The 25,647-nt window shown below is 53.3% G+C and overlaps 10 protein-coding genes and 1 non-coding gene across 11 annotated transcripts; 6 read left to right on the top strand and 5 right to left on the bottom strand.

Annotated features, from left to right (window-relative positions):
• Positions 1-85: 85 nt before the first annotated feature.
• On the bottom strand, positions 86-2,395 carry UMAG_05818 (putative chimeric spermidine synthase/saccharopine reductase; the record flags this gene model as incomplete). Its single annotated transcript, XM_011393884.1, has 1 exon — positions 86-2,395. The coding sequence occupies one exon, from the start codon at positions 2,393-2,395 to the stop codon at positions 86-88; it is 2,310 nt and encodes a 769-aa protein (XP_011392186.1).
• An 801-nt stretch (positions 2,396-3,196) lies between these two features.
• Positions 3,197-4,579, top strand: UMAG_11192 (TATA-binding protein-associated factor TAF11; the record flags this gene model as incomplete). Its single annotated transcript, XM_011394033.1, has 1 exon — positions 3,197-4,579. One exon carries the CDS (start codon positions 3,197-3,199, stop codon positions 4,577-4,579), a length of 1,383 nt encoding a protein of 460 aa, XP_011392335.1.
• A 145-nt stretch (positions 4,580-4,724) lies between these two features.
• UMAG_11191 (uncharacterized protein) lies at positions 4,725-6,642 on the bottom strand (the record flags this gene model as incomplete). Its single annotated transcript, XM_011394032.1, has 2 exons — positions 4,725-4,845; positions 4,940-6,642. The coding sequence occupies 2 exons, from the start codon at positions 6,640-6,642 to the stop codon at positions 4,725-4,727; spliced, it is 1,824 nt and encodes a 607-aa protein (XP_011392334.1).
• Positions 6,643-7,601: 959 nt separating this feature from the next.
• UMAG_11190 (uncharacterized protein) lies at positions 7,602-8,168 on the top strand (the record flags this gene model as incomplete). The annotated part of the gene is made up of 1 exon (XM_011394031.1): positions 7,602-8,168. One exon carries the CDS (start codon positions 7,602-7,604, stop codon positions 8,166-8,168), a length of 567 nt encoding a protein of 188 aa, XP_011392333.1.
• A 224-nt stretch (positions 8,169-8,392) lies between these two features.
• Positions 8,393-10,186, bottom strand: UMAG_11189 (uncharacterized protein; the record flags this gene model as incomplete). The annotated part of the gene is made up of 1 exon (XM_011394030.1): positions 8,393-10,186. One exon carries the CDS (start codon positions 10,184-10,186, stop codon positions 8,393-8,395), a length of 1,794 nt encoding a protein of 597 aa, XP_011392332.1.
• A 1,128-nt stretch (positions 10,187-11,314) lies between these two features.
• Positions 11,315-11,824, bottom strand: UMAG_11188 (uncharacterized protein; the record flags this gene model as incomplete). Its single annotated transcript, XM_011394029.1, has 1 exon — positions 11,315-11,824. One exon carries the CDS (start codon positions 11,822-11,824, stop codon positions 11,315-11,317), a length of 510 nt encoding a protein of 169 aa, XP_011392331.1.
• A 2,699-nt stretch (positions 11,825-14,523) lies between these two features.
• UMAG_05814 (uncharacterized protein) lies at positions 14,524-15,342 on the top strand (the record flags this gene model as incomplete). The annotated part of the gene is made up of 1 exon (XM_011393883.1): positions 14,524-15,342. One exon carries the CDS (start codon positions 14,524-14,526, stop codon positions 15,340-15,342), a length of 819 nt encoding a protein of 272 aa, XP_011392185.1.
• A 515-nt stretch (positions 15,343-15,857) lies between these two features.
• On the top strand, positions 15,858-15,972 carry UMAG_16231. The gene has a single exon (XR_897745.1). It is a non-coding gene; the product is annotated as a 5S ribosomal RNA (ribosomal RNA).
• A 1,245-nt stretch (positions 15,973-17,217) lies between these two features.
• UMAG_12316 (uncharacterized protein) lies at positions 17,218-18,729 on the top strand (the record flags this gene model as incomplete). The annotated part of the gene is made up of 1 exon (XM_011394052.1): positions 17,218-18,729. One exon carries the CDS (start codon positions 17,218-17,220, stop codon positions 18,727-18,729), a length of 1,512 nt encoding a protein of 503 aa, XP_011392354.1.
• A 1,659-nt stretch (positions 18,730-20,388) lies between these two features.
• UMAG_05812 (uncharacterized protein) lies at positions 20,389-22,254 on the top strand (the record flags this gene model as incomplete). The annotated part of the gene is made up of 3 exons (XM_011393882.1): positions 20,389-20,529; positions 20,671-21,798; positions 21,898-22,254. 3 exons carry the CDS (start codon positions 20,389-20,391, stop codon positions 22,252-22,254), a joined length of 1,626 nt encoding a protein of 541 aa, XP_011392184.1.
• Positions 22,255-22,614: 360 nt separating this feature from the next.
• On the bottom strand, positions 22,615-24,339 carry UMAG_05811 (uncharacterized protein; the record flags this gene model as incomplete). The annotated part of the gene is made up of 1 exon (XM_011393881.1): positions 22,615-24,339. One exon carries the CDS (start codon positions 24,337-24,339, stop codon positions 22,615-22,617), a length of 1,725 nt encoding a protein of 574 aa, XP_011392183.1.
• Between the last annotated feature and the right edge of the window lie 1,308 nt (positions 24,340-25,647).

Raw genomic sequence — 25,647 nt, 5'->3', positions numbered from 1 at the left:
AAGCCCCAATGCTGAGAATCAGTAATTTCACTCGTGTTGCTCATGCAGAGAAGTTTACAAAGGTATTTTAAGAGGAAGACGACGTCTAAACGTATCGCTCCTCGAGAGCGATACCCTCCTTCTCAAGCTCGAGACGGATGGGATCGCAGATGTCCTTGGTGTAAGGGGCAAGGATACCAGTCTTGGAGAGGGCGGGGTGGCCTTCCAGGATCAAGCGCGTGGCAATGGCGCAGGGCACACCGACAAGCTTGGCCATTGAAGTGACGCCATGAGGGATACCGTAATCGAGCAAGGTCGAGGTGAGCGTCTTGTGCTCGCCACTGGCGGTCTCGATCTCAAACTTGTGCTGGAGCATGACCATGTCACGCTCACCGGGAGCGTAGGCGCACTTGTCCTCGAGCGTAGCGCAGAGCGAGTCGAGCGGGTTACCGGCCACCTGCGCCGCCTCCTGCGCCGCAGTGCCGCGTACCGTGACGGGGGCGGTAGTGGAGAACAGGTCGAGCCATCGCAGACCTCGGATAATGGTCTCCTCTTCCTGCGCCGACTTGAACGAGACCTTGGCCTTGACAGCAGCGATCAGATCGGTCTCAGAGGTGGACGAGGCGCCGACCATGTTAGCAGTGACCTCAGCCCACGTGGCCTTGGTGTTGTAGGCAAGGAAGGGTTTGGACTCCTCGTCGAGGAATCCGAGCTTGACAAGAGCGAGGATGAATTCGGGGAAGCCTTGGTATCGCAGAGTACCGCGGATTACAGTCTCGGCCTCGGGGATGTTATACCACTGCTTGAAGGGAGTCGAGTCACGGTTAGGGTAAGCGACAAAGGCGAATGCAGGGTTAATGTAAAAGCTCTTGGCAGCGGCCATGAGCTCGTGACCAGAGACGGTGAGCTCCTGGCCATCCTGCCAGAACTTGGCGGTGTTTCGGAGGGCCAGCAAAACGCCACGCGACGACCAGGAGAACTTGTAGCCGAGCGGGTTGTCGGCCGCCTCAGGAGCAGGCAAGCCACCGCAGTAGGAGAGGAACGACTTGATCTTACCACCTTCGGCGTGAACATCGTCGATGGCCTTGACGGCGTAGAGGTGGTCCAGACCAGGGTCGAGACCGATCTCGTTCATGACGGTGATACCCGCCTTTTGGATCTCGGGCTCAAGAGCACGAATGGCGTCCGAGACGTACGAGGTGGTGACGACGTTGACCTTGTGTTCGCAAGCGGCCTTGATGACGGCAGCGTGGTAGATGTAGGGGATGAGCGAGATGACAATGTCGTGACCCTTGACGAGCGCGGAGAGCGCGGCAGCATCGTTGACATCAACGGCAGCTGCCGATGCGTTGTGGAGGCCTTGAGTGAGGCGCTCCGAGTGCTCAAGCTTGGAAGAAGCGACGGTAAGACTGTACTCGGGGAAGCGGGTGACGTACTGAGCAAAGGGGCCAGCAACATAGCCGGAGCCAAGCAGAAGAATCTTCTTGGGAGCGCGCTGGGTCTTTGCGATGCCTTCACCGGTGGGGATCACACGGCCAGGGGCGGGTGCACCATCCTCGATGACCTTGCGGGCGAACTCGGGGACGGTGAAAGCGGCCTTGTGCACCTGTGAGTTGTAGTATCGGCAGTCTGGAACTTCACGAAGAGGCTCGCGGACGTTGCGATTGGCGTCGAGCGAGCACACGACGAAACCAATCTGACCGGAGGGGTAGGTGGGAATGGTGGTGAAAGCGTAGTCGGCGACAGGGAAGAGCTCCTTAGTGGATCGTCGAAGCTCGCCGATTAGGTTGAGGTGAATCCAAACACACTCGGCCTGGGTAGAGATGTGTCCACCAGGCTTGAGGGCTTCTTTGAGAAGAGCAAAGTACGGCTGCTGGAAAAGCGCCTCTGCGGGACCGACAGGGTCGGAGGAATCGGTGATGATAACGTCGAAGCTGGCCTTGTTCTTGGGGTCCTGGAGGAAAGCAAAGCCGTCGCCAATGATCACAGTGGACTTGGGGTGAGTGAGACCTTCGGCCATGTGAGGAAGATACTGCTTGGAGACACGGGGAACAGCCTCGTCAATGTCGCAAAGAACAGCCTCCTTGACCGAGTCGTGCTTGACGACCTCGCGGAGCACACCACCATCACCACCGCCAATGACAAGAACGCGCTCGGGGTTGGGGTGCGAGGCGATGGGAAGGTGAGCAATCATCTCCTGGTAGGAAAACTCGTCGCGCTCGGTGCACTGAATGACACCGTCGAGAACAAGAACATTGCCAAACGTGGTAGATTCGAAGACCAGAACGTCCTGGAAAAGCGATTTTTCGTGGTGGAGGATGCGCTGAACCTCGAGGCTCATGGCCTGACCGGGCCATTGTGAGTTGGTCTCGTGGAACCATCCATCGCGGATGTTGGGGTGAGTGATGACGCCCATTTTGTGTGTTCTGAGAGAAGCGGGGAAGAGGATGATGGTGGAACGAGTGAAAGGGGTTGTGCTTGATCTCTCACTCTACACTGAAACGAAAGCTTCCTAATCCGAGCCGCTACGAAGCGCTCTCAAGCTGCCGAGCAAAACACCAAGTCCACCGTGCACATCTCTTAACAACGATGTTTTATCACTCGTGACGAACCAACCGCAATCTCGTAGAACCACCTTTCGCACAAATTTTCTTCCAACCCTTTTTTTTTTTTTTTGGCTTTCTTCTTGGACCGTGACCGATTTCGGCTAGATTCCGAGCGTATCTTTTTGCCTTGTCGCTCTCTCAATCGACCAATCAACACTTCCCTCCCCCACCCCCAACTTGCCTTGATCGTACATGTGATTCCCTCCGCCCTCCGGATCATGCCAAGAAGAGCAGCATTGGCCAAATAATCGCAACTTGACGCTTCCTGATTGCGGGCGGCGACGAGAGCTGTGAAGGTGGCAACTTTCAACTTCGCAATCAAGACGCGCTCAGCCTTGCTCGCCGTCTCGGCCTAGCCCCGACAGCTTCCCGGCAAATTGCCGCCAAGGCAAGTCACGAGTGTGAGTCGAGAGTGAATCGAAAATCACGAATCGTGAATCGTGAATCACGAATGCGTGTGCTTTTGGGTGGCGCTGTTTTTTGTTACGATCTCACAGCTTCTCCTCGTCACGTGCAGCTGTTCAAGTGGAGCGAAAGGGTCTTCAACGTGCATTCCCCGACACTCACCACCATTCATCTTCGAATACTCATCCCTTCGAGGGCAAGCAGCCATGTCGTCGTCGCAGCAAACACAAGGAGACGGCAGTATGCAGGGCTCTCATTTGCCAAATATGTCAGGCGAAAGCGCCATTCCAGCCTCCTTCTTCGACATACCTATCGAGTACGAGTCCACGGATGGTAACATCAATATGGACTTTGCATCGATATCAGGCTTTCCTGCTACCGACACACCTATGCCGAATGCGCCCGACTTCGATGCGCTTACTGTGCAGATTGCTGCCAATATGCCGCCGCTCGACTCTTTCAGCACCTACCCAATGGCCAGTCCCTCGCAAATGGCACAAGCGCCGCAACCTAACCCGACAAATATGGCCATCAAAATGGAGCTCGATGATCTCAGCAGCATAGCCCCATCTCCCTCTATCGCCTCCGAAGTTTCGACGTCCAAGCCTTCTTCTCTCAAAGCAAAGAAGCCGTCCAAACAAAAGGCGGATGGAACAGAGACGAAGCCGAAACCGAAGAAGCCGAAGAAGAAATCTACTACCGGGGCAGCCACCACTGATGCAACTGCCTTCAGCTCATCCGCACAGCCATCCAATGTCACGGCGGCTTCTACGGCACCCAAACCCAAGAAGACGTCAAAAAATAAGGCGTCAGATAAGGATAAGAGCAAAGAGGAAGCACACCAGCAGCCAACTTCTACTGCCGCATCACCTGCACCATTCGCAACCCCTGTCTCGTCTTCGAAAGAATCCAAACCCAAAGCGAAGAAGGCAGGCGGATCGAAAGTAGGTACAAAGGCCGGCAGCAAAGCAAGGTCCTCCACTGCCAGATCAGCATCACGCAAATCATCTATGGGCAGAGACGCTACCACCCCCGCCGCATCACGCGTCGACAGCCAGCGTCCAAACGACGAAGCAAACGATGACGACGAGCCGGCTTCGAATGTACAAGCACCACCACCAGAAGAAGACGAAGAAGCGGAAGACGAAGAGGCCGACGCAGATGACGGCGTTGAAGAGCTGGGCCGGGATCACTTCTCCACACAGGAAGCCATCTATGCGGCACAGCAACGCAACATGGGTCTGCTCTCCATGGTCATGGATGAAGATCAACTCGATCGACATATGGCCTCGCGTAGAGGTGCACTCAACAAAACAAATGTTCGGAAACTCGTCAACCACGTCTTGTCACAGTCCGTTTCGCAGCACGTCGCCATGGTGGTTTCCGGTGTAGCCAAGATCTTTGTTGGAGAAATCATTGAAACGGCTCGCGAGATTCAATCAATACGCGGAGAGCACGGTCCACTCAGACCCAATCATCTTCGAGAAGCGCATCGACAGTACTACCTGAAGCGTGAGCGTCCGGGTCATTACCCACCAGGAACCAACACGGGCCATCCTGGTGTGGGAAAGAGGAGGCGCCTCTTCTAGCTTTTCATGTCGTGTCACTTGCAATCGTTCGGTTCAGCCGCGGCTCTTTATCAGCATTTAGTTACACTTTTGTGTTTTGTTCATCTGCATTCACCGTGACATCTAGGTGCGAGTGACATAGCAAAGTGATCAAGCCAGGACGACATCACATTTTGACGACAATCCTGCGCTTCTCCCGGAATGCTTCGGCAGGCAGCTTCTTGGCCATTTCTCTCATTTCTCGGCGCAGGATTTTGCCCGATGCCGTCTTTGGGATCGTGTCGAGGCTGTGCAGCGCAAGAGGGAAAGGATGCAAGGCGAGTCAGCCGTGTAATCATGTCGAATGGCTGCGAACAAGATCGAGGCGGAAAGAAAACTTACAAAGTGACACCACAGAGGTGTTTGTAGCGAACCTTGTTGTCAGCAACAAATTTGATGATGGAGCTCTTGATGGCATTCTCCTGGTCGCTTCCTCCCTCTTTGGTACGCTTCCTGGCATTATGTGACAGCGCAACGAACGCAAAAGGCAGTTCACCCGCTGCTTCGTCTGGAATGCCGATTACGCCGCAATCCGAGACATCTGGATGATCTAGCAGAAATCCCTCCAACTCGGCAGGTGCCACTTGGAACCCTTTCACTTTGATCAGCTCTTTCAAGCGATCAATGAAGAACACGTCCCCCTGACGGCTGATTTTGACTTCATCTCCACTGCGCAGCCATCCGTCAGGAAGGTAAGTGTCTTTTGTAGCCTGTTCATTGTTGGTGTAGCCGAGGGTGATCTGAGGTCCACGAAGCCAAAGTTCGCCCAACTCGTCGTAGCCAAGCTCGTTACCGTTGGAATCGACCACCTTGGCTTCCGTGTTGGAAATGAGTCGTCCGGCCGAGCCCATAACAGCGCGCTCACCGACGGGGAACATGGTGGTCACGGAACATGTCTCGGTCATACCCGATCCTTGGCCCCAGTCCAGGTCTGGGAAGCGCTTGGTGAACTGGCGACTCAGTTCATCTGAAAGAGGCGCTGCACCGACCATGGCGAACCGACCGACCTTGCGAAGATCGTCAAGATACTTGCCGACGCACGGATCTTTGCAAAGCAGCACCACTTGGGGAGGAACCACCCACCACAGACTGATCTTGTACTTGATGATGGTCTGGATCATGGCTTCGATCCCACGAAACTTGCGCAGAACCAAATTGGCAATCCCAGCAAAGAAAGGGAAGTGCGTCACAGTCGAAAGTCCATAGATATGGGACTGCGGAAGCACGCCCAAGGACACATCTTTTCCAGGGCAGAAGCGACCGCGTGCACCGATGGTATTGCCCACTTTATTGTGAGCCATAGTTTGAAGTGCGTTTGACGTGACAGCGTAGTGTTGGATCGCCACGCCTTTGGGAAGCCCCGTTGTCCCGGAAGAAAAGGACAAGAAGGCGATCTTGGTCTTTCCCTCGCCGGATTTGAGCTTGTAGCGAGTCGAATCAAGGATTGTGTGACCTTTCGCCTTGACAGCTTCGCGTCCTTCCTCGATTAAACCGGCGAGCGTCCAGGCACCATGTGACTTTCGCTGAATTCGACCGTAGTTCGATTCGGTATACTTGAGCACCGTCGCCGGCTCCTGAATGATTACCACCCTGTCCCTCGGAATGTTGGCTTGCTTTGCAGCTGCAAACCCATTCTCTAGCGACACCTCGTCCTCGCTGACAAACAACAACTTTGAATCAGACGCTTCCAACTGGAATGTTAGCTCTTTCGCTAGGAAGGCTGGGTTTGCCGGCGAAATGGTAGCGCCAAGACGGTGCATGGCCCAAACAGCCATTGGAAAGTATACGCTGTTGGTTGCATAGATGCTGGCTCGTGTATCGGGTCGAATCCCACATTTCTCATATAGAGCAACGGAGAGATGATCGGTCGTTTCCTTGGCTTGTTCAAAGGTAAATTGTTGCGACGTCTCTTCGTCAATCAGGAGTGGCAGGCCTGTGTTTCGTAGGTCGGGGCGGCTTGGAGGAAAGTACTCGTACATACATCCGTAGACGTCCAGATCGTCTGGGAGCTCTCGAACGGGCTCGGAGGCCGAGGTGAAGATCATTGTTGGCCAGAGTCGAGGATGGTTTCGAGAAGTGATGTTAGCCCAGCGTCTCCGCAGTAGCCTTTGCACCAGTGAGGTGGAGAGACCAAGTAATGCGAAGAGGGATCACGGAGAAGGAGTGATTTACAAACCATGGGGCCGAGGCGAAGGTACATGGGCTGGACTTAGACGCTCTTGTCCAAGCCAAGCAGGCAAGCAGACCCATGCACGGACCGCGAGTTGCTTATGCCAATTTTTAGCTCCACATCGTGATGGAACAACTATTGTGTACGTATCAGGTATTCCAGCCACGGTCGTGAGTTGTCAAGTCCTTGTCCGCACCTCGGGTCTTGTTAGTGAAGTTTAGCCGGAACAGAGCCTGAACACAGTAACTATGCAAGTTTTCCCCGCATTAACCGTGGAACCATTTCACAAATTCTACCTTTTCTGGCTGGATTTTTGGTAGTGATTTTCTGCCCGCTTTTCTTCTGTGCTCCAAATTCCTGTGGGGTTCATCGTCGAAAAGGGCACATCGGGCGCAAAATCGGAAAATCCGTTCCAAAGTGGATCAAGATGTGGTTCTGCACGACGTGTCACGACGGACAAAGGGATCCCTGTCTTTGCTCTTTGCTGATCAGAACGTTGACAGCTTTGTGTGTCGTTGGACTGATCATGCAGCCGTGCAGATGAAAGATCAGCCATCCTATAACAACAACTGTCACGAGCCTAATCTCGCAAACGTCTTTGGCTTGTGTCCCTGAGCTCATCACGATCACTACCCTGATCATCAACATTGGCATTGAGGACGATGTTGGGGGTTGGGGTTGGAAAGAGATATAAACTGGCTTTGGAAGAGAGAGATGCAGGACTCGATTCGCCATCCAGACAAGTCTTTTCCAGGCTGCAAAGAAAACTCGATAGCGGAAACAATACCGTTAACACACAAAGAGGCGCAAAGCATCGTTCGCATCTAGTTGAACATGATCACTGCCGCACGCTATCCTACTGCGGCTCCCACCAGCGAGCCTCAAGAATCGGTGGTTGTGGTGGCACGTACTATCATCAAAGCAATCTCTTTGCACCGTCCGAGTGAATCAACCACCTCTTTCTTGTCTTTGGCTTCCTCTGTCACCTCTTCTTCCTTGGACAGTGACGAGAAAACCACGTTCGTTCCTTCGCCCGCCAAAAAAGCTGTTCAGGCAAGTCGCAACTACGGAACGATGCTCCGACATCACCGCGCGGAAACTCGCATTGCTCAAGTCAAGCGGTCCATCTCCCTTCCCATTTCGAAGGAAGAGCCGTGTTGCTGCAGCGCCAATCAGCAACACCCGTCCACTGCGCAAGTAAGCGAGCAGCAAAGCGAGATGGAAGGTAGCGTGGGTAGCATCTACTCGACCCGAACGTGGGCGACTGAGACCGAAGCCGAACCGTGCTCGGCTGATGACGTATTCGAATATGATCATGTCGACGCATCCACCTCAAGGTACATAGACAGATTGTCGATCCAGACAATCACCAGCAGCGAGAGGAGTTACACTTTCTTCTGACTGCCCTGTCGCTCGCGCGTTTCTTTCCAGCCTCTCACTGTATCATAGTCGTCTGCAATCTGTTTCGATCGTCCGATTCCTGATTTCCAAGCGACGTGCGTTCGTATCGTGGTATCAGGGAATGTGAAAACAGCGAGAATCGGGCGCCTTGACTACGACTTCAACTTGTCCTCCAACCGCGTCCAGCTGCTCGGGTCGTTCGCGATCTCGACATGTTCAGCTGGTCAAGATTGCTCCTCGACATGCTTGCTCGAACCAAGCTTCAACTTCTGTTTGAGCCTACTTGCCAGCGACTGCTTTCCCGCTTTCCGATCCTCGTCCTGGTCTTGGTCACTCTTGGCCTTGGTTGTGGTTTTGTCCTTCTTCTTTCTATCGTGTTTTTTGGACGACTTGGTCTTGCTCATAAGCTTGCCGTACTGTTCCATACCGGCTAGCATCAACAGACTCTTGGACAGCGTGACACGCTCAAGATCGACACCCGAGTCCTGCAACTTCTTGACAAAGTATCGGAAATGAGCGGTTCCAGCACGGTAGTGTCCCGAGAGTGGGCTCAAGCTTGTGAGCGTACCATTGTCCACTTTGAGCAAGCCGGCCGAGAGCACACGACCACCGTAGAGGAAGGAAGAGTGTTGAAAGTAGCCGGTTTGTTTCAAGCCGACGTAGAGCTCGTGTCGAGAGTTGAAAACGTAGATCCACGTGTTGTTGCCGATGGTCTTGCGCAGGAGCATGTCGGACCAATTGGACGGACTCAATGCATCGAGGTGTCTCGACTTGCCGCTGCGTTTGGACTGGTAGTGTTTGGCTGCCTCAGTGCGCTGTTCCTTGGACAAATCTTGGTCATCGCTCGAGTCAGACGACGAAGAGGACGACGAGGAAGAGCGGTCGAGGAAGGAATCCAACGAACTTTCCGACACGCCACGTCGGAGCGCACGGCGTTTGCGATCCTCGCGGATCTGGTTCTGCTCGTCTTGATCAATGTCGCCAATGCCTCTGCCTTTGCCCAGATCCTTGTGCTTGTTTCGCTTGGTATCGACGGGTTTTGCGTTCCTCCGCCAGATGAGCTTGCCGTTCTCGACATCGACAATGTAATTACGTCGTTGCTCTGAGCTGAGGTAGATGACACACTCCGAGTCAAGACGTTCGCGTGGACAGTCGTCGAGACTGATTTTCTTACCATCGCCTTGGTCGAGCCATTGGAAAAAATTGTCTTTGGTGTCGGCGTCTTGCCAGGCTTTGTGATAGTACTTGAGGTTGGAGCCGTAGCGATGCTTGCGATCGACCATTTCTAGCCAGTACTGCTCCTCCATCATTTTACTAAGCTCTTGCGCCTTGCCACCGCGAGTCCACCATTCGATTAGCTTGAGGCCCTTCTGCTTGGGTTGAGCGATGCTACGGATGTTGTCGACCTTGTCGCCGTCCTGGCCACCGGGAACGTCGCCGACCTTGGTGCCTGCTTCGACCATCGAGTGCTCGCCCTCTTGATTGTTAGGAGGCTCGAGGGACGGACCGCCTTCAACTGGCTGGTCGGTTCGGCCGTTGCCGTCCTCATTCTCGCCAGTGGAGTCCATCTTTTCACCACCTGAAAGTTGGCCTGCGAGCAGCTTGCCTCGCTTCCATCGGGAGGTGGCATCGTTGTGACCCGTGTTGGAGTGCTTATTTGCTTGTTCGAGACGCATGCGGTGAACGGCGTCGGACCAGCGGGTATCCGCCGAGATGTTGCATCCGTCGAGCTGACGGCGAGTGCGGTAACCTCGGTAGTTGCGCTGGATCAACAAAGCTGCAGCCTTGTCCCTGTCAGTGTTGTGGTCGTGCTCCTGGTCGTGGTCGTGCTCGTGTTTGGGTTGCGCAGGCTGTGAGTCTTGCATTTCCGACGTTTGCAGGCCTTCTTTGAAAGGCTCGTCATTGTTGCTGACAGACTTGTTAGATGGGGCTGGCTGTTGGCCAGAGTTATGTGCATCTTTGGGTGACTGCTCTGCCTCGATGACAGGCGGGACGGTTCGAACTTGCGTGGTGGTCATGATGATGATAGTAGCATACAGGCAGCGTCTAAGCAGAGGTGATTGGGGCTGGGGATGTCGCTTGAAACAGGGTATGGATGCGACGAGGATCAGGACGAGATTAGACACCAAGGCGTATCTTGTCGCGTGGACGTCTTCGCCATGCCAACGTGCGAGACTGAGACAACTTGCCCAGGGCAAAAACGCGGGGTGTGAAATGTGCAGCTCAGCCTGGAAAAAGAAAAAACGGCTCGACTAAGTTAGCTAAGAAAAAGACATGTGAGAAGGCGTCATCGTGGACGAGATGCGAGATAAGCAGGCCAAGTGGCACACAATCGCCGGCGGTCGGTTAGACGATGTCAAAGCTCAGTCTAGGATCGATGAATATGGACAGCTATTCTGCGAATCACAGATTGTACTCAGGGCAATGATTGCGAGGCGGTGCAAAACACAGACCAACGCGATCTTGAGCCGAAATCGCATTTCATCTCCAGATCTCACATGACGACATAGTCTTGAGTATACTGTACGTGTATATGATACCCGATAATAAACGTACACAATACCGCCGGAAGCCACGTTGGCTCGGTTGCGATTTAGCGCATAGCGCATAGGATGTGAGGACAGCCATCATTTGACTGCTTTGTCCATAGGCGCCCGTCCATCACGAATATTGGCGCCAAAGGTCTGAGTCAGGCCCTTGTCCACGGAAGGGAGCGCCCACGGTACTGACAAGGTTTGCTGCATCCACGTACTCGACAAAGGCTTCGTCCTATCTACTGGACAGAAGTGGCTACTTTACCTTTTGGAATCCACAAGCTCATTTCTAATAGATCGTCTGTAATCCTCTCTTTAGCTCACGTGAGCCTTTTGCCGCTATGATAGCCGAAGTTGAGCGGTTTTCAAGGTCCAACACCGATATTGGGCGACGAGACAAATGAGCTCTTCTACTTGTTTTTGGCGAGAGGAGCATATCCACGATACCGCTGTGGACGCTGTCCCCACTGATGAAGAATGCACTCGGGACTGATGGAATCGCGAATGAGCGAGTCAAACCAGCGACCTTGGCGCGGTCTGGACAGGAGAATAAAGCATTCAGACTCTTGATCAGTTGAGAATAATCAGAGGTCTGGCGCATTACCGTAATAGTCACGTCCAAATTCGGCTGAGAAACGAAAGTTGGCATCGAGGTCTTGTGGGCTTAGCATAGGGGTGGTCAGGGAATCTGCAACGTGAACAAGCACAAGCGATAGTGCCTCCCTCGTCCACAGTTCTGTTGGCGGTAATTTCCGCGGCGAGATTCGAATAGACGTTGCGAACCCCCATTTCTAGGCACAATTTGTCTGTCATACTGTTGAAATCAGGTATGATGTCTTTTAATTCGGTCTGCGATGCCCAAATGTAATCAGCGAAGTGAGTGGCATTAAAGGCGAAGCCGGAATGGTCCGGGGTGCAAAGCTTGCTGTGGTAAAATTGAAGACCATCCCAACTCTTCAGCTGCTCGAGCTTGTTGACCGAGTCTTTGGCTTGTTTGGTGCGAGGGGAATCAGTTGCTGGATGAAAAGGTGCATTGCTAATCAGCTGTTCACGATCAACTGGCGGTGGTGCTGAGGCGGCTTCAGGCCCAACAGGAGGTATTTCACCGCGGTCTTTGCTCATTGTGAGAGGTGAGCGATGTTGCGCGGGATTGGAATGTGTAACAGATTCGAGGTTGAGAAGGGTGGTGGTGTTGTTGTTGGTGGTCGAAACGCAAGACGCCAACGAGGAAAACAAAGGCTTGAAAGCTTCGCTTAAATAGCCACTCACGAGTGATTCTACAGAGACAAATAGGCCTCGTTGCACTATTTAACACAACACTACGGTGCAGCGTAGTTACCATAGGAAACGGGACAGCCTGATAGTGACAAGGAGAGGAAAGTAACCTCGTGTTGCTGTCGCTGTGCGCACAAGGGTATGACACGAGAGGAATGGCTGAGCCACTTCTTGCCCTGTCTGAGTGTGAGTTGTGCATTTCAGCTTTTGGCCGTCACTCGTGTTCGAACAAGCTGGTAGAGTGAGCTCTACGTTGGCAGTGACTCAATCCAAGCTTTGGTCGCGTCGATAGGCGAAGCAGCCCAAAGGTGAATCACGAAGGCGTGTGTATGCATCGTGCATGCGACGCGAGACGATCCCGTGTCAACAGCTAATGTACAGTATGTACTGTAAGATCACCATCGTGGATGAGTCATTTTCCAAGGTGGCGCATTCATTTCTGAGACGATCCAGTAATCACCACAGCTGAGCAGAATCGAACCCTTCGTCCTCCATGACCATAGGCTGCTTCAACTTCCGTAGTTTCTCCTCCTGCATCGACCATTCATCGCTAACCCTTATCAGACGCCTTACATCGCCTGCATTCGATTTGGGGCTGCATTCGGCTTGAGATGCTTTTTTACATCGCAATATCGCGCACATCCACACTTGATTTCTAGATCGGTTGACAACTCTCCAGTCGCCTCGCTGAAATCGGATCTGCCGATGAATAGCTGGCTTTCGTCTTTGTTCACCTTGCTACTGTTGCACCTCTCTCGCCTTCCGCGCTCGAACCCCCCCATAGACCGAGGCCGGTCCCAGCAACCTTGAGCCAGTTTGCAGCGAAGTATTATGGTGACGCACACCTCCGCTACATCTTCTTTGCGTACCGGGAAGAACTTGATGTTGAGGATAGCAAAGACAAATCCTACAGTTGATGAACGCTGCCTTAGCTGCAGTGCGACATCACTTGTACTCGACCGCCCTTTGACATCAGCTTCGATCGGCGCGTCCCGATGTGTTGTTCGATTCCTCTTTGTCTTGGGGGGTTGTTGACCTTCACCACTGATTGTGCTGTGAGTTGTCGTGGGGTGGCTTGGTCGTTTGCGCATTGGCTTTGGCAATTGGCGGTAAGATCAAAATTGTTGGCAGCTTCTCGAGATGCTCTGCCAAGGACAGAGAAGACAGCGGGTGATGTGATGACGGGGTTAAGTTGAGCCCTGCCTGGCTCAGCTTTCTACGTCCGGGCTTTCTCACGGGGTCTCAAAATGGTAACTGGTAACGCAACAGCAACTGGACCCAGCACTACTTGACAGCTGCAGGGCGTGGTGACATTCGTCTGTCTCAACTATGTCGACGGAAGCAGCGGAGGGCCCACGTTTCCTCAGACTGCCTGCCCGCAGGGATCCCGCAGACAGATCATGTTTCGTTCCTGTTGGAACGGGAAAAGCCTGTACGAGCCAGACATGTCGCACGTCGTCTACCCGAGCGGAGATTTTGCGGGCAGTGGGTCTTGTCCCAATTCTCACAAGATCCGATTACCCACTATGTTCTATGAGTTCATCTGGAACGTGGGCAATACCAACAATCAAGGAAACTCGTCGTGGGTTCTTGCCAACGGCGACGCTCTTGGATACTCGTTCCATGCCGACTCGACTTTTCGCCAACTGGAGCGAGACCACATTACAGAGCGCCATTGACGAGTGTTCGGGTAGCCTGTTCGGTGATATCGAAAAGTGTCCACCACTTGGCACGAAGCGTGGACCGCAAGGCAGCGGCTGCGTGTCGGGGCGAATCGACAGAGCCCCTTTCTGCAGCTCTTGACTACCTGCCTGGTTGCAATATCGTCTACAACGGCCCCAACGCCGGGCGAGGATTACGACCCGGCTGTAAACCGGGAAAAATTCTTGAATCGTCGGGAAGAACGCGATCAGCATCAGCATCAGCACCAAGTCCAAGATGAGCATGTCTTCGATATCCGAGACAACCAGTTGCAGGGTCAATTACGAATGTTACGATTGGCGGTACCGACCAGTGAAGTTGGTTGCCTACAAGACAAAATCCTGCCGCAGAATGTGATTCGTGATTACAGAAGCTTCCTCGTAACAGCTTTGATTAGCGCTTGTCTCAGCGTTGTTTTACCTGTCATCCGTCTGGCCACCACGCTAGCCCATGGAAAAGCCGCGGCGCGCAAAATGCGCGGCCAATCCGAATTCTTTTAGTCGAATGCGCTCTCTAAACAGCGCTTGTACCACTTTCAACACTATGTGACTATACGCGATAGACTCGATCCTGTCAACCTGTCCTTCGACGGAGTTGGCGTCTTGTGTACATTGCCATGACGGCTTTCTATTATTCACAATTGTGACTGAGAGGGAACGATGCTCACCATCTCACAGCGTCTTGTATTGCTGTTGGTCAAATCTATATAAACTGTCGCCTTGGAGCAGATGACTGGCAGAGTCTACCACCCCTCTGCTCACTCCTTTACACAGCTTCTCAGCCATAAAAAGACAAACACTCCAGAACGCAACGCAGAAGGGCAACCTCAAAGCTGCACCACTGAAATGGCCATTACCAATGTATTGCTCTTTGGCGCTACGCAAGGCTGCGGTCTCGAGACACTGCTGCACTTGCTCAAGTCGGATAAGCCCTACACTGCCACCGTGATGGCACGCAGCCCCGATGCGTTTCAAAAGACACTCGAGGAGCGTGACGCTGGCTTAGCAGCTTCTTTGAAGCTTTCAAACAGGCTTAACGTGCTTCGCGGCGACGCGCTCAACTGTGACGATGTTTCGTGCGCCTTTACGTCAGCACAGAAACGTTTTGGTGATATCGATGCTGTTCTGTTTGGAATAGGCGGACGATTAGTTTTCTCCCGCAATCCTTTCGCACAACCAGCACTATCGCCTAGCTCGGTCTGCGAGCGATCTATACGAATTTTGACAGATGCTTTGATTGCTCTTAAGCAGCCTGAGCAGCCCCGACTGGTTGTCATCTCTTCCAATGGGCTTGCAAAGCAAGGCTATTCTTTGCTTCCATACCTCATGCGACCACTTTACGCTTTTCTACTGCATGCTCCACATGATGACAAGGAGCGCATGGAATCGCATCTGCATGCCCTGGCTGGCTGGCCAAGAGATGACTTCAATCCGCTTCACCGCGAACAACTTGAAATACCGCCCAAAATCAAGCATCTCGCCATCGTGCGACCCGCTCTGCTCGTCAACGGGGTTGCGATCGGCCACGTCCGCGCAGAGGAGATGCTCCGACACGGCTATACCATTCGCCGATCCGATGTCGGCCTGTTCATCTACAACAGTCTTTTGGGAGGACCGCAAGATAGGGGCCAATACGTGGGAAAGGCTGTCACAGTGGCATACTGATGCATTGTCCTGTCAATCTTGCTCCAATATCCCTCATGTCCAACATCCACCTTATGTGTCACAACTATCACCCTCTGCGCTATCTATTCTTTCTTGACCACTTGCTCTGCTAGTTTATCTGAACACATGTTCAGACTGGCATTGATCTCATCCAGCAATATGATACAATCACGTCGTCTTGGGATCAAAGTCACATGACTGGGCGCTCCATAGAAGCAAGCGTACAGTACCATGCATCCATGCTCCACACTACAACATGAACGTCATTCACGATTGTGAATGTATTCCTCGCCGACTACCGCCAGCCCCGCGCCGCACATTGAACCACAGATGAAACGATTCTTAGATACTCTCAATACGCTCGAACGAGACTTGATCGGGTCGCTGGTGATCAGAAGAGGATATGAATCAAGGCGAAAATGATGGAAGTCCTGAAAGCACCTTGATAGTCCGCCTGAATTTGACTAAGACTACGAAACTCTTATGATCTTCTGACATGTGACCATTTTCCATCTGCGGCCATAGAGACTTGAAAATACCGCATCCCGTTCGATCTGCGCAGTCAAGCAAGTCGTCGCCTAGTCAGTACTGCGGTGGGGGACCACGCGGGAATCCTAGGTGCTGCAGTTCCTTTTTGTTTGGGGGAAGGCCCCATAGCTTTCAGTCTTCATACTAGCCGAAAACCGTTTGTTCTACACATCCGAGGGAGCGAGGGAGCGAGGGAAAATTTTGCTCTATCCTGCTGAGGTCGGACGTGCTGTGCTTGGCCTTTTCTGTGGTATTCACGATTGGTAATTTAACAAACAAGTCGACATGTTCACAGTTTGTATCACACAGGCAATCCGTGAAACCGGGTCGGAGCAGATATGAGTGACAGTCTCTAGTGTTTGTCAAGCAAGCAGAGGCGAAGCGCAAACGTCGTCGGAAGCAAGGACACAAGCAACGTGAAGTCGGGTATTCTCTAGGAAGATTCTGAGAATTCCGGAAAATCCAAATCACGAATCACGAATAACTTAGTTAATGCGTGCTTGCTTCCAGCGAAGCAGGTCCCGTGCATTCGTGATTCGTGATTCGTGATTCGTGATTCGTGATTCTTCAAAACACGTCGGACTTGATGACCAAACCAGGAATCGTGAATAAGTAATCATTAATCACGAAACGATTTGGTGTAGGAGATGCCGTTGCTGCTGCATGCACGATGCTGGCGTTTGCAGTCCATGTCAATTACGAATGTGTTTCACACGTTAATCCCGCCAGCGAAATCGTGAATTTGGCGTGCAGATCTGGTTCTGCAGCCGGTTCTGCACCCTGCTCCGTTTTCATCGGAAAATTGTCAGAGCTAAGGCGTGAGGGTGACGGGCGACACGGGACGGGCGACAAGCGTTTCGGCAATTGCGCTCGCTGCCGCTCTTTCGCCAGGGTAAGCCTCCGAAGGGCACCGCTGCCTGTCTAGCGTCGCCTCCTTGCGACACTCGACAGGCACGTGAACCCGTGCTGTCGGTGTGCTTGCATTGGCTCCGATAAGCCAACAATCACGAATGATCAACAACACAGCAGAAAGCGGCGAATCTGAAACACCTCTCTTCTCGAGTCTCGGCAACTGGAAGCGAGAACGGCATCGTGAATCATGTGCAACCGCGTTTCTTGTCCTCCCTGTCTCTTGCAGATGTGTGGGTGCTATCAGTCACAACACATTCGACACAAGCATTCACGATTCTCGTTCGAGCAGACAGCAACAGCCAAGAAACCGATAGGGAGACCAAAACAATCACCAACCCACATGTTCAACGTCCGTTACGCATCTTGTCACCTTCCCTTTCCTCCATCATCATTCCTTGCAATTGGTCTACACAAGCCACCAGGCTATCGGCAACCATGAAGCCTTTTGACACCACTTGCTCCACACCATCATCCGCAGCCTTGCTTCTCAGTCTGGCCGTGGCGCTGTTCGCAGCTCCTGGCTCCGTCACTGCAGAACCAGCTTCTCACCGTCCAGCCCACTTGCATCGGCGTCAAACTGCTTCTGAATCCAGTGGAAGTAGCGCTGCACAGCTCGCCATTTACCAACAAGCTTTCACCGACCCTGTCGCTGCTGCCGGGGCTGCCAATGCCCAACCTTATATCGCCGGTCAATATGCCACCGGAAATCTCTACAGGTACAACCTCGCTGGTGACGCAGGCCAGCTTCCCTGGAATGAAAACGTACCCTTCATTCCCGAAGCAGCCGTCAATGGAAGCGTGGACGGTGGCTGGCAAGCTCTGCCCGATATACAGGGTATGACACTCAATCGCACCTTTGCCGTTGCACCGGGTGCTGTGATGCCCTTCTACCAGACCGCTGGCTACGATAGCTCCAAGATTAAGCGTGCTGTTATGATCATGCCCGGTAAACCAAGAGATTGCTGGAAGTACACTTCGCTCGTCCAGAATGCTCTCAACGTCTATGTCACCAACCCTCAGAGCGTTAGCAGCAGCGCCAATGGTTCTGCATCTGGCAACCCAAGGACAGCTCAGGATGAGGTGCTCATCGTAGGGCCATGCTGGATGAACTCGGACGACCATTCTGCAGGCGCCATCCAGGACGGCGAACTCTATTGGCATGGGTCTCAGTGGCAATCCGGTATGGCTTCACGTGGTCCCGCGGATACAGCGCTGTCTTCATATCAAGTCATGGATTCGTTCTTGGACACCTTGTTTGACAAGAGTCAATTCCCTGCGCTTCAGGCGGTTGTCATGGCCGGTCACTCGATGGGCGCTCAGATGGTACAACGATACTCGGTGGTCAAGCAGCCTGCTGCCTATGATGGCAATCTCACCTTCTGGATGGGCAATCCTGGCTCCTACGTCTGGCTAACATCGACGCGTCCCAACGAGAACAATGCCAGCTGTGCAGCCGACTACGATAATTGGCCTTACGGCTTGGACGGCGACGGCGTACCCAACTATGCTCGCGATCGAGTCAAGAGCCAGAAGCAGCAGGTCCTTTCCACGTTCCAATCGCGCAACGTCCACTACAACTATGGTTTACTTGACAACGGTCAAGGTGATACCGCGTGCCAGGCGTCCTACCAAGGCGCCAACCATTTGGAGCGCGGAAGTCACTTTGTTGAATCTGTTGCCGCCTTGTCCAGTGGCAGCCTGCCAAAGACACAGACAGCCAACTTTATGCCCAACGTATCGCACCAGGATTACTCGATGCTGAGCTACAACATTTCGCTCTATCGATTGTTTCAAGAAACGCCTGCTGGCGCCAGTTCTTCAGCCAATAGTGGAGCAAGCACGGCAACCAAAGCCGGCGGATCGTCCGGCGCTGCATCAATGTACAAGGCTGGCATCCTAGCCGCAGCTGCGGGTGCCACTCTCGCATTTGGCATAGGGCTGCTCTGAGAAGCACCCATCGACTTTTCTTTCTTGTTCGAACCGCACTGCAGTCTGTTGCAAGCAAATAGGATGCTTTGTCTCTCCAATTGACCTCACTCATACCTTTCAGACACCAGTGACAATGGAACATTACATGCAGACTGATGAAGGCGTGAGGCACTGCGCGTTGATCGCTTCGTGAGCAAAGAAACCGAAATGAACAAGCTATCGCCTAGCCAGCTCAAGCTACTAAGCACGAAAAAGGTATCGGACATTACTCTGCGCAACATTTGCGATTACAGCGACGTTTCATTCGCCAAAGCACAACGCCAATGAGAGCGCAAGTCACTCTGCAGACTCATCAATCACATAGGCTCAAGTGCGGTCCTTCACGTTTGCAGCGGTGCAAGCCAAAGGTTTGCTCGGGAAGGCAGAGTGTGCTAGCGGGATGTCAGGGGCTGAGGGCTGAGGGCTGCGCAAAAGGGAGCACGTCGTGTGAGGCACAAGCACGCAGCACCAAGGCACGAGCACAAAGAAACTAATAGAATCTTAGGCTGTGTTGAGCAGACAGTTACGAGTCACGAGCGTGGAGTCGCGCACACGGCATTGTGCATAGGCGTCGTGCGTCTCGTGTCTACAGTCATGCGTTTGCTGGGTCTAAGAGAAGGTCTTTGACGCGCGCGGCTCGGAACCGCTAGATTCACGATTCCAGGTTGCTTTATACCGGCAGCTGAACGTATTCCACACAATCGTGAATTACGATTCTGCTTCCGCGGCTCAGCAAGAATCGAGCATAAATCAGTCGTCATTCTCGAAAGTTGCTGCGGTTCCGCCAAGAAGATGCGTTGGTTCTTATTCACGATTGTCAGCTCGTTCTAGAGTAAGCCGTGCGTTCCGCAGTCAGCTACGCTTGCCAGCTTTGACGTGTTTCAGTGTCTGCAGATTCGAATCATGATTAGAAGGAAGCAGCAGATTTCCAACCACGGGCATGCAGGCCTTTCCCCTGCGCTATAGAGCCAGGCGCAAGAGGAGATTCGAATGCGCAGAATCGCTTCAATTGCGGTTCCGTAGGGCGTAGCTGTCGGGTTGTGCACACACCCTCACGCCTTTTCTAAAAGCTTGGACCCTGCGTTGCTTTCCCCGCTTGCATCACCAGAGCTTGTAACCATCTATCTGCATCCCCCACGCACAGTCGTGAATCACGTTTTGACAGCATTTCTCTTCTTTGGCGTGGCCTGCAGCCAAGACGTCTGTCGGTTATGTCAGTTGGATGTCTCGCCATCCATTACGTGGCGTTTGTAGTCAGATGACCGATCCCACATCCACGATTGCCTGCTGTATCTGCCCACATCCGCACTCGGCTACCGCAGTGCTTAATTACCCCACACTTTGTAGTCATGAGTTCAGCTCGTTCGGATTACGTTTATTGAGTTTGCGCGAGACTACCGGGTAGTACGGCAGCAACTATGCGATCTCGACCTAGACGAAAGTGATGCTGTATCGACGTTCGAAGCTTGGTCACATCGGAAGAGCATCGCAGCAAACTTATAAAGTCACAAGCCTCGTCCGTAAACCAAAGACACCGGTACAACTGCCTCGTCTCGACCTCTGCTAACCCTCAATAGACTCGTTCACGTAGCTCACTCGCCATCTCGACAACCATTTTACAGACAAGCAAAAACCAACATGACTGAGCACTACGACGCGATCGTCATTGGCGGCGGCTTTGCAGGCATCTACCACCTGTATATGCTCCGAAAGTTGGGCTTCAAAGTCCACCTCTATGACGCTGCTCCTGACTTTGGCGGCATTTGGAGACTCAATTGCGTGAGTCCCTCGACGAGTCACGGATGCGTCGCAATCCTGATCCGGGTTAGATAGTGTCGCAGAGCTTGACGGCTGACCTACTTTAAAGCGCTGCATGTCAATTTGCTTGGTCGTGTGCTTTGTCTTCCATCCTCTCGACAGTACCCTGGCGCAAGAGTTGATAGCGAAGTTCCTCTGTACGGCCTTTCGTTCCCAGAGGTGTGGAAGTCGTGGAACTTTTCGTGCAAGTATCCAGAGTACAAGGAACTCCGACAGTACTTTCATCACCTCGATGAAAAGCTGCAGCTGCGCAAGGACTGCTCCTTCAACCACCGCGTGCACAGCGCTCACTGGGACGATGCGTCTCAGCAGTGGACCGTCGCTGCTGGACCAAGCAAAGATCAGACAGTCACCACCACTGCGCAGCATGTCATCTTCTGCCTGGGCTTCGCCGCCAAGGTCAACATCCCCCAGATCCCCGGCATGGACAAGTTCAAGGGCCAGATCATTCACACAGGTGAATGGGACGAGGCGATCGATTGCACCGGCAAAAAGGTCGGCATCGTCGGCACAGGTGCCTCGGGCATCCAGGTGAGCCAGGAGATCGGTCCTATCGTCGAGCGCCTCACGGTCTTTGTGCGTACACCCAACCTGGCGCTCCCAATGCGTCAACAGAAGCTCGAGGCCAGTGCACAAGAAGCCTTCAAAGACATCTATCCCGAAATTTTTGACAAGCGCAAAAAGACGTTTGCCGGCTTCCACTACGACTTTGACCCTCGTGAGACGCTCTCTGTACCCGCCAAAGAGCGCGAGCAACTCTACGAGGAGCTGTGGGCTCGTGGTGGTTTCCACTTTTGGCTTGAGACATTCCATGACATGTATATGAACAAGGAAGCCAACAAGACTTCGTACGACTTTTGGCAAAAGAAGGTCGCAGAGCGTATTCGCGACCCCAAGAAGCGCGAGATCCTTTGTCCCAAGGAGTGGCCTCACACATTTGGCACTGTTCGACCTTCGCTCGAGCAGAACTACTACGAGGTGATGGACCAGGACAATGTTGATATCGTCTCGATCAAGCGAGGTGGCGACGAAGGCATCAAGGAGATCACCGAAAAAGGCATCCTTCTCAACAGCGGACGAGAGATTGAGCTCGATCAAATCATTCTAGCGACCGGCTTCGACTCGCACACCGGTGGCTTCAAGCAGATCGACATCCGAGGCAAGAACGGTCTACCGCTCACCGAAAAGTGGGCTCAGGGTTGCAACTCGCTCAATGGGCTCAACACTTCGGTAAGTTTGGCTTGCAACCGTGAATCAGCGACCACTGTTTTGTCAAAATCACGAAGCGTTGCTGATGCTTCTAGATTTGCAACTGTGATATGTCGATAGAAATTCCCCAACTTCTTTTTCCTATACGGACCACATGGACCTACCGCCTACTCGAACGGTCCGTCGACGGTTGAAGTGCAGGCCGAATGGGTGTGCGAATTCATCAAGTACATGCGCGACAACAACCTGACCACGTTCGATGTTCAGGACGAGGCAGAGGTCAAGTTCGGCGAGCACATTAACGAGCTCTCGGCCAAGACGCTCTTCCACGAGAGCCACGGATGGTACATGGGACGAAACATTCCAGGAAAGCCCGTGCAGGCTCTCAACTTCACTGGCGGTATCCCGATGTACGTCGCCGAGCTTGCCGAGTGCAAGAAGGGAGGCTACACTGGCTACGATCTCGTCAAGGCCTAAAGCGTCTCACCAGCCAGAGTTGGCAGGTGACTGCCGCCTCACCGTTCTGCTCTCATCGAAAATGTCTTTGTCTTTGTGTCTGCTTTCAATTGATTCCTCTGCCTACCTTTTACGAGATGAGTCATCTTTCTTGGTTGTCACATGTGTCACAAACCTGTGGCTGAGGCGATGTTGAAAAGATACTGTGTACACTAGAGTAGATATGCATTGTTCGACGGCAAAGAGAAGCAAGGGACTGCAAGTTGGCGGGAAAAGACTGTGCATCAAGATCGAACGTTGTAACGTGGCAGAAGACGTCTTGGAATTCTTGGGGATTGGGGTTCGTGGTGGATACGGTTGGTATGGGCCGAGGTTGGAGGCTCAGCAACCTTGCAAGCGGTTTCTAGGGATCTTTGATTTGGGGTACTCGGTCTTGTTGCGGTCGTAGTAAATGTCCTTGTTGTTTTCAATGTATTCGTACGTGGGTCGGTTGGCGGGATCGCAGCCGACGCGGTCGGGTTGACCGTCACGCTGGTATACGCGCACATAGTCGATGGCCATGTGCGCTGGGAATTCGAGCTGCGTAAAATCAGGCACTTGGAACGACTCGGAGATGGCCACGTTGAGGATCATGAACATGGGTTCCGTAGGGACGAGACGCTGGCTGACGTCGAGTTCGGGGACAGGCCCGATCGCCTGACCGTACAAGGTCCACGTCGGTCGCCCATCCATGTACCACGTCACATACGCATCGCCGTCTTGGTTCCAGTCAGGAGCATACTCGACACCAAACGTGACGTATCTGCCGCCAGGCGTCTGTTCGTACGCAATCGCGGGAACTTGGCTGAGCGCCGAAACAGCTTCCTGGATTGCACCACCTTTGTAGTCGTTCAAACGCGTGTTGGCGTCCCAAATGCGAATGTCGCCGCGCTCAGTGCTGTTGCCGTAGAAGTAATCCACGTCGAACGGTGCCATCTGCAATGACTGCGACGTCTCACCGTGACCGCCACCCACGTCGATTTTGGCTTCCAGGATATCGAGTTCGGGTGCGGATCGAGCAATGTTGCGGTTCGGACCGGGGTGTTCAGTACCAGGGCAGTTGCACGAGGTGAAGCGCATGCCGGGAAGCCAAGACAGCTCATTGTTGTAGCTGGCCGAGAAGAGACCGTTTGCATTGAGAGCAGCAGGAGGGCCAGTACCATTGATATACGTCTGGTTGGGCAAAGCGCCGGTATCGCAACCTTGGTATGAATACGGCCACATGCCCTCGTTGGTTGCACCGTATCCGGGACGCCCCAGATTGCCCTGTGTCCAGAGACCGGGCCAGAAGCCAGGAACGGTGGCGGAACCGGGAAGACGTGCCGAGATCTCGTAGTAGGCGCCTTGGAAGCACACCTTGTTCCAGCTCTGCACCATGCCGGAGCGGAAGTTTTTGTTGTTGGTTTCCCTTGCTTCGACCGAGATGACAAGCGCGCCATTGGTCGTGTTGACGGCTTCGGGAGAGTACCATTCGTAATCACCGGTTCCCCAGTACCACAGATCGACGGCTTCCCAGTAGGGATCGTCACCGGGCCAGAAGGATCGACCTTCTTGTTCGAACTCGTCGGAAAAAACCAGGTGCCAGTCAGTGCCATCGACCGGAGATCGGCGGCGCATGGCGGCTTGCGGTGTGTCTGGGTCGATGAGACCGCGTTGTGTCAGGTTGGTGAGTCGTTGGGCGCTTTGCGGGCTGATATCGATCGTGTCGAATACCTTGCTTAGCACCACAACAAGCGGGTAGCCGAGAAAAAGGGCGAGAAGACCCATGGCGAGCAGGATCAAGGTCAAGACGTTGAGCATACCGCGCATGCTGATGCATGAGCCTGAGCGACGGTCAAGCCCCTTGTCCGAGTATAGAAAGTCGTCGTCATCCTCTTGGTCGGTGAGAAGTGGTGCTGCTGGCATGCGGCCGTTGTAGCCTCCGCTGGTCTGAGGGTAGCCGGACGCGTTATAGTACCTTTGGGACGAAGAGCTGCTGCTAGAATCGGTCTGGACCGACGGCCGAGAGGACATCATGCTGGTCGGGTTGTCCGCCCGATGGTAGGCGGCTCCTGACCTGGCGGGCATTGTGAGCGTATGTGTGGTGAGTGTGGGAGTGTAAAGGGAAGAAGCGGAAACGTCACTGATTTTCTTCTGTGTCTACGTCGAGCTGTTGGATCAGGTGGTGTGTGAGTCAGTTGTTCTGGCTGGCTTGCGACGTTGATCCTCGGTAATGTTGCTGTTGGTGGTGAGGAATGAAGGAGATGGCGAGCAATACGGTGTCGTCGTTCCGGTCGAAAGCAAAGGGAGCAGCTCAGGGTGGTGGGTGGCGAGGCAGACGGTTCCAAGGACGAGTCGACGGTGTCTATTCGTGATTGTTGATCTGACCAAAAGTGGCCTGCGTGTCGAAGGGTCAGCTACCCGCTGTCAAAGATGCGAGGTGGACAAGGATCGGCGAGGGGCACGATCAAGCGAAAGATTCCAAAGTCTTGGCTCTGCTTGTAGATGTACCCATCGTGGATAGCACAGCCCATTTGACCGCTAACTAGCAAAGGCCTATCCGACAACTCAGTGTGTTGGTCATCCTTGGCATCGGAGTCGCCGTTGGTTTGGTTCGTACTCGTCTTGAACCGCTCCGCCTGCGCGAGCTCTCACAATGTGCCAACACAGGCGCTGATTCAGTCATGGTTTGTGTGGCTTCCGATCGTACGGGCATGTCCTCCTAGGCGGACGATCCGAGAGAGAGCGAGACTCTGCTCATGTCGATAACCAACAGCGCAGCGAATCTAAACCAGATGCAGGGAAACAGGTCGGCAGAAACCGATGCCAAGCAATTTCGAGCCCAAATGCCAAGACTTGGCGGTAAACAGGCATAACTCCACAGTTCTGTCACAGCAGATATTCACAATCGTGCGTGAATCGTGAATCAGTAAATGATATTATGACACACATTTTGCACTTGACATGGTCAACCTGCCGGTCCAAGTGTGCCGCAAACACGTTCTCAATTCTGAGTCGAGAGTGACGCCCTCACGCCTGTGAGTTGCTGTGCTGTGGAGGCGCGCAGCAAGACTCACGACTGTGAGAGTGCCACGCGAGCTTTTATTGTGCGCTGTTGAACGGTATTATTATGCACAATCACGAATCGCGCCTTGGAAAGCTGAATTACGAATCACGAATGCCAAGAAGCTTGGTTTTGTACAGTGCGCTTGCTCCGATCCAGCTTGCTACTGCTGTGCGCCGCTGATCCGCTTGGTTGCTTGCTCAGCACAGAGCGGTGCTCCTGTCAGACACAGTCTCGTGCACAATCGAAGCAACACTTTTCGAAAAGCGAGATCACTCCTTCAGCCAGTCAGGGTTCGATGCGGAGCACTTGATCAATGACAAAGCGGCTGG

This window comes from Mycosarcoma maydis, chromosome 20 (genome assembly GCF_000328475.2).
Source record: "Mycosarcoma maydis chromosome 20, whole genome shotgun sequence".
Lineage (NCBI taxonomy): Eukaryota > Fungi > Basidiomycota > Ustilaginomycetes > Ustilaginales > Mycosarcoma > Mycosarcoma maydis.
This window is presented reverse-complemented; position numbering and strand designations above follow the sequence as displayed.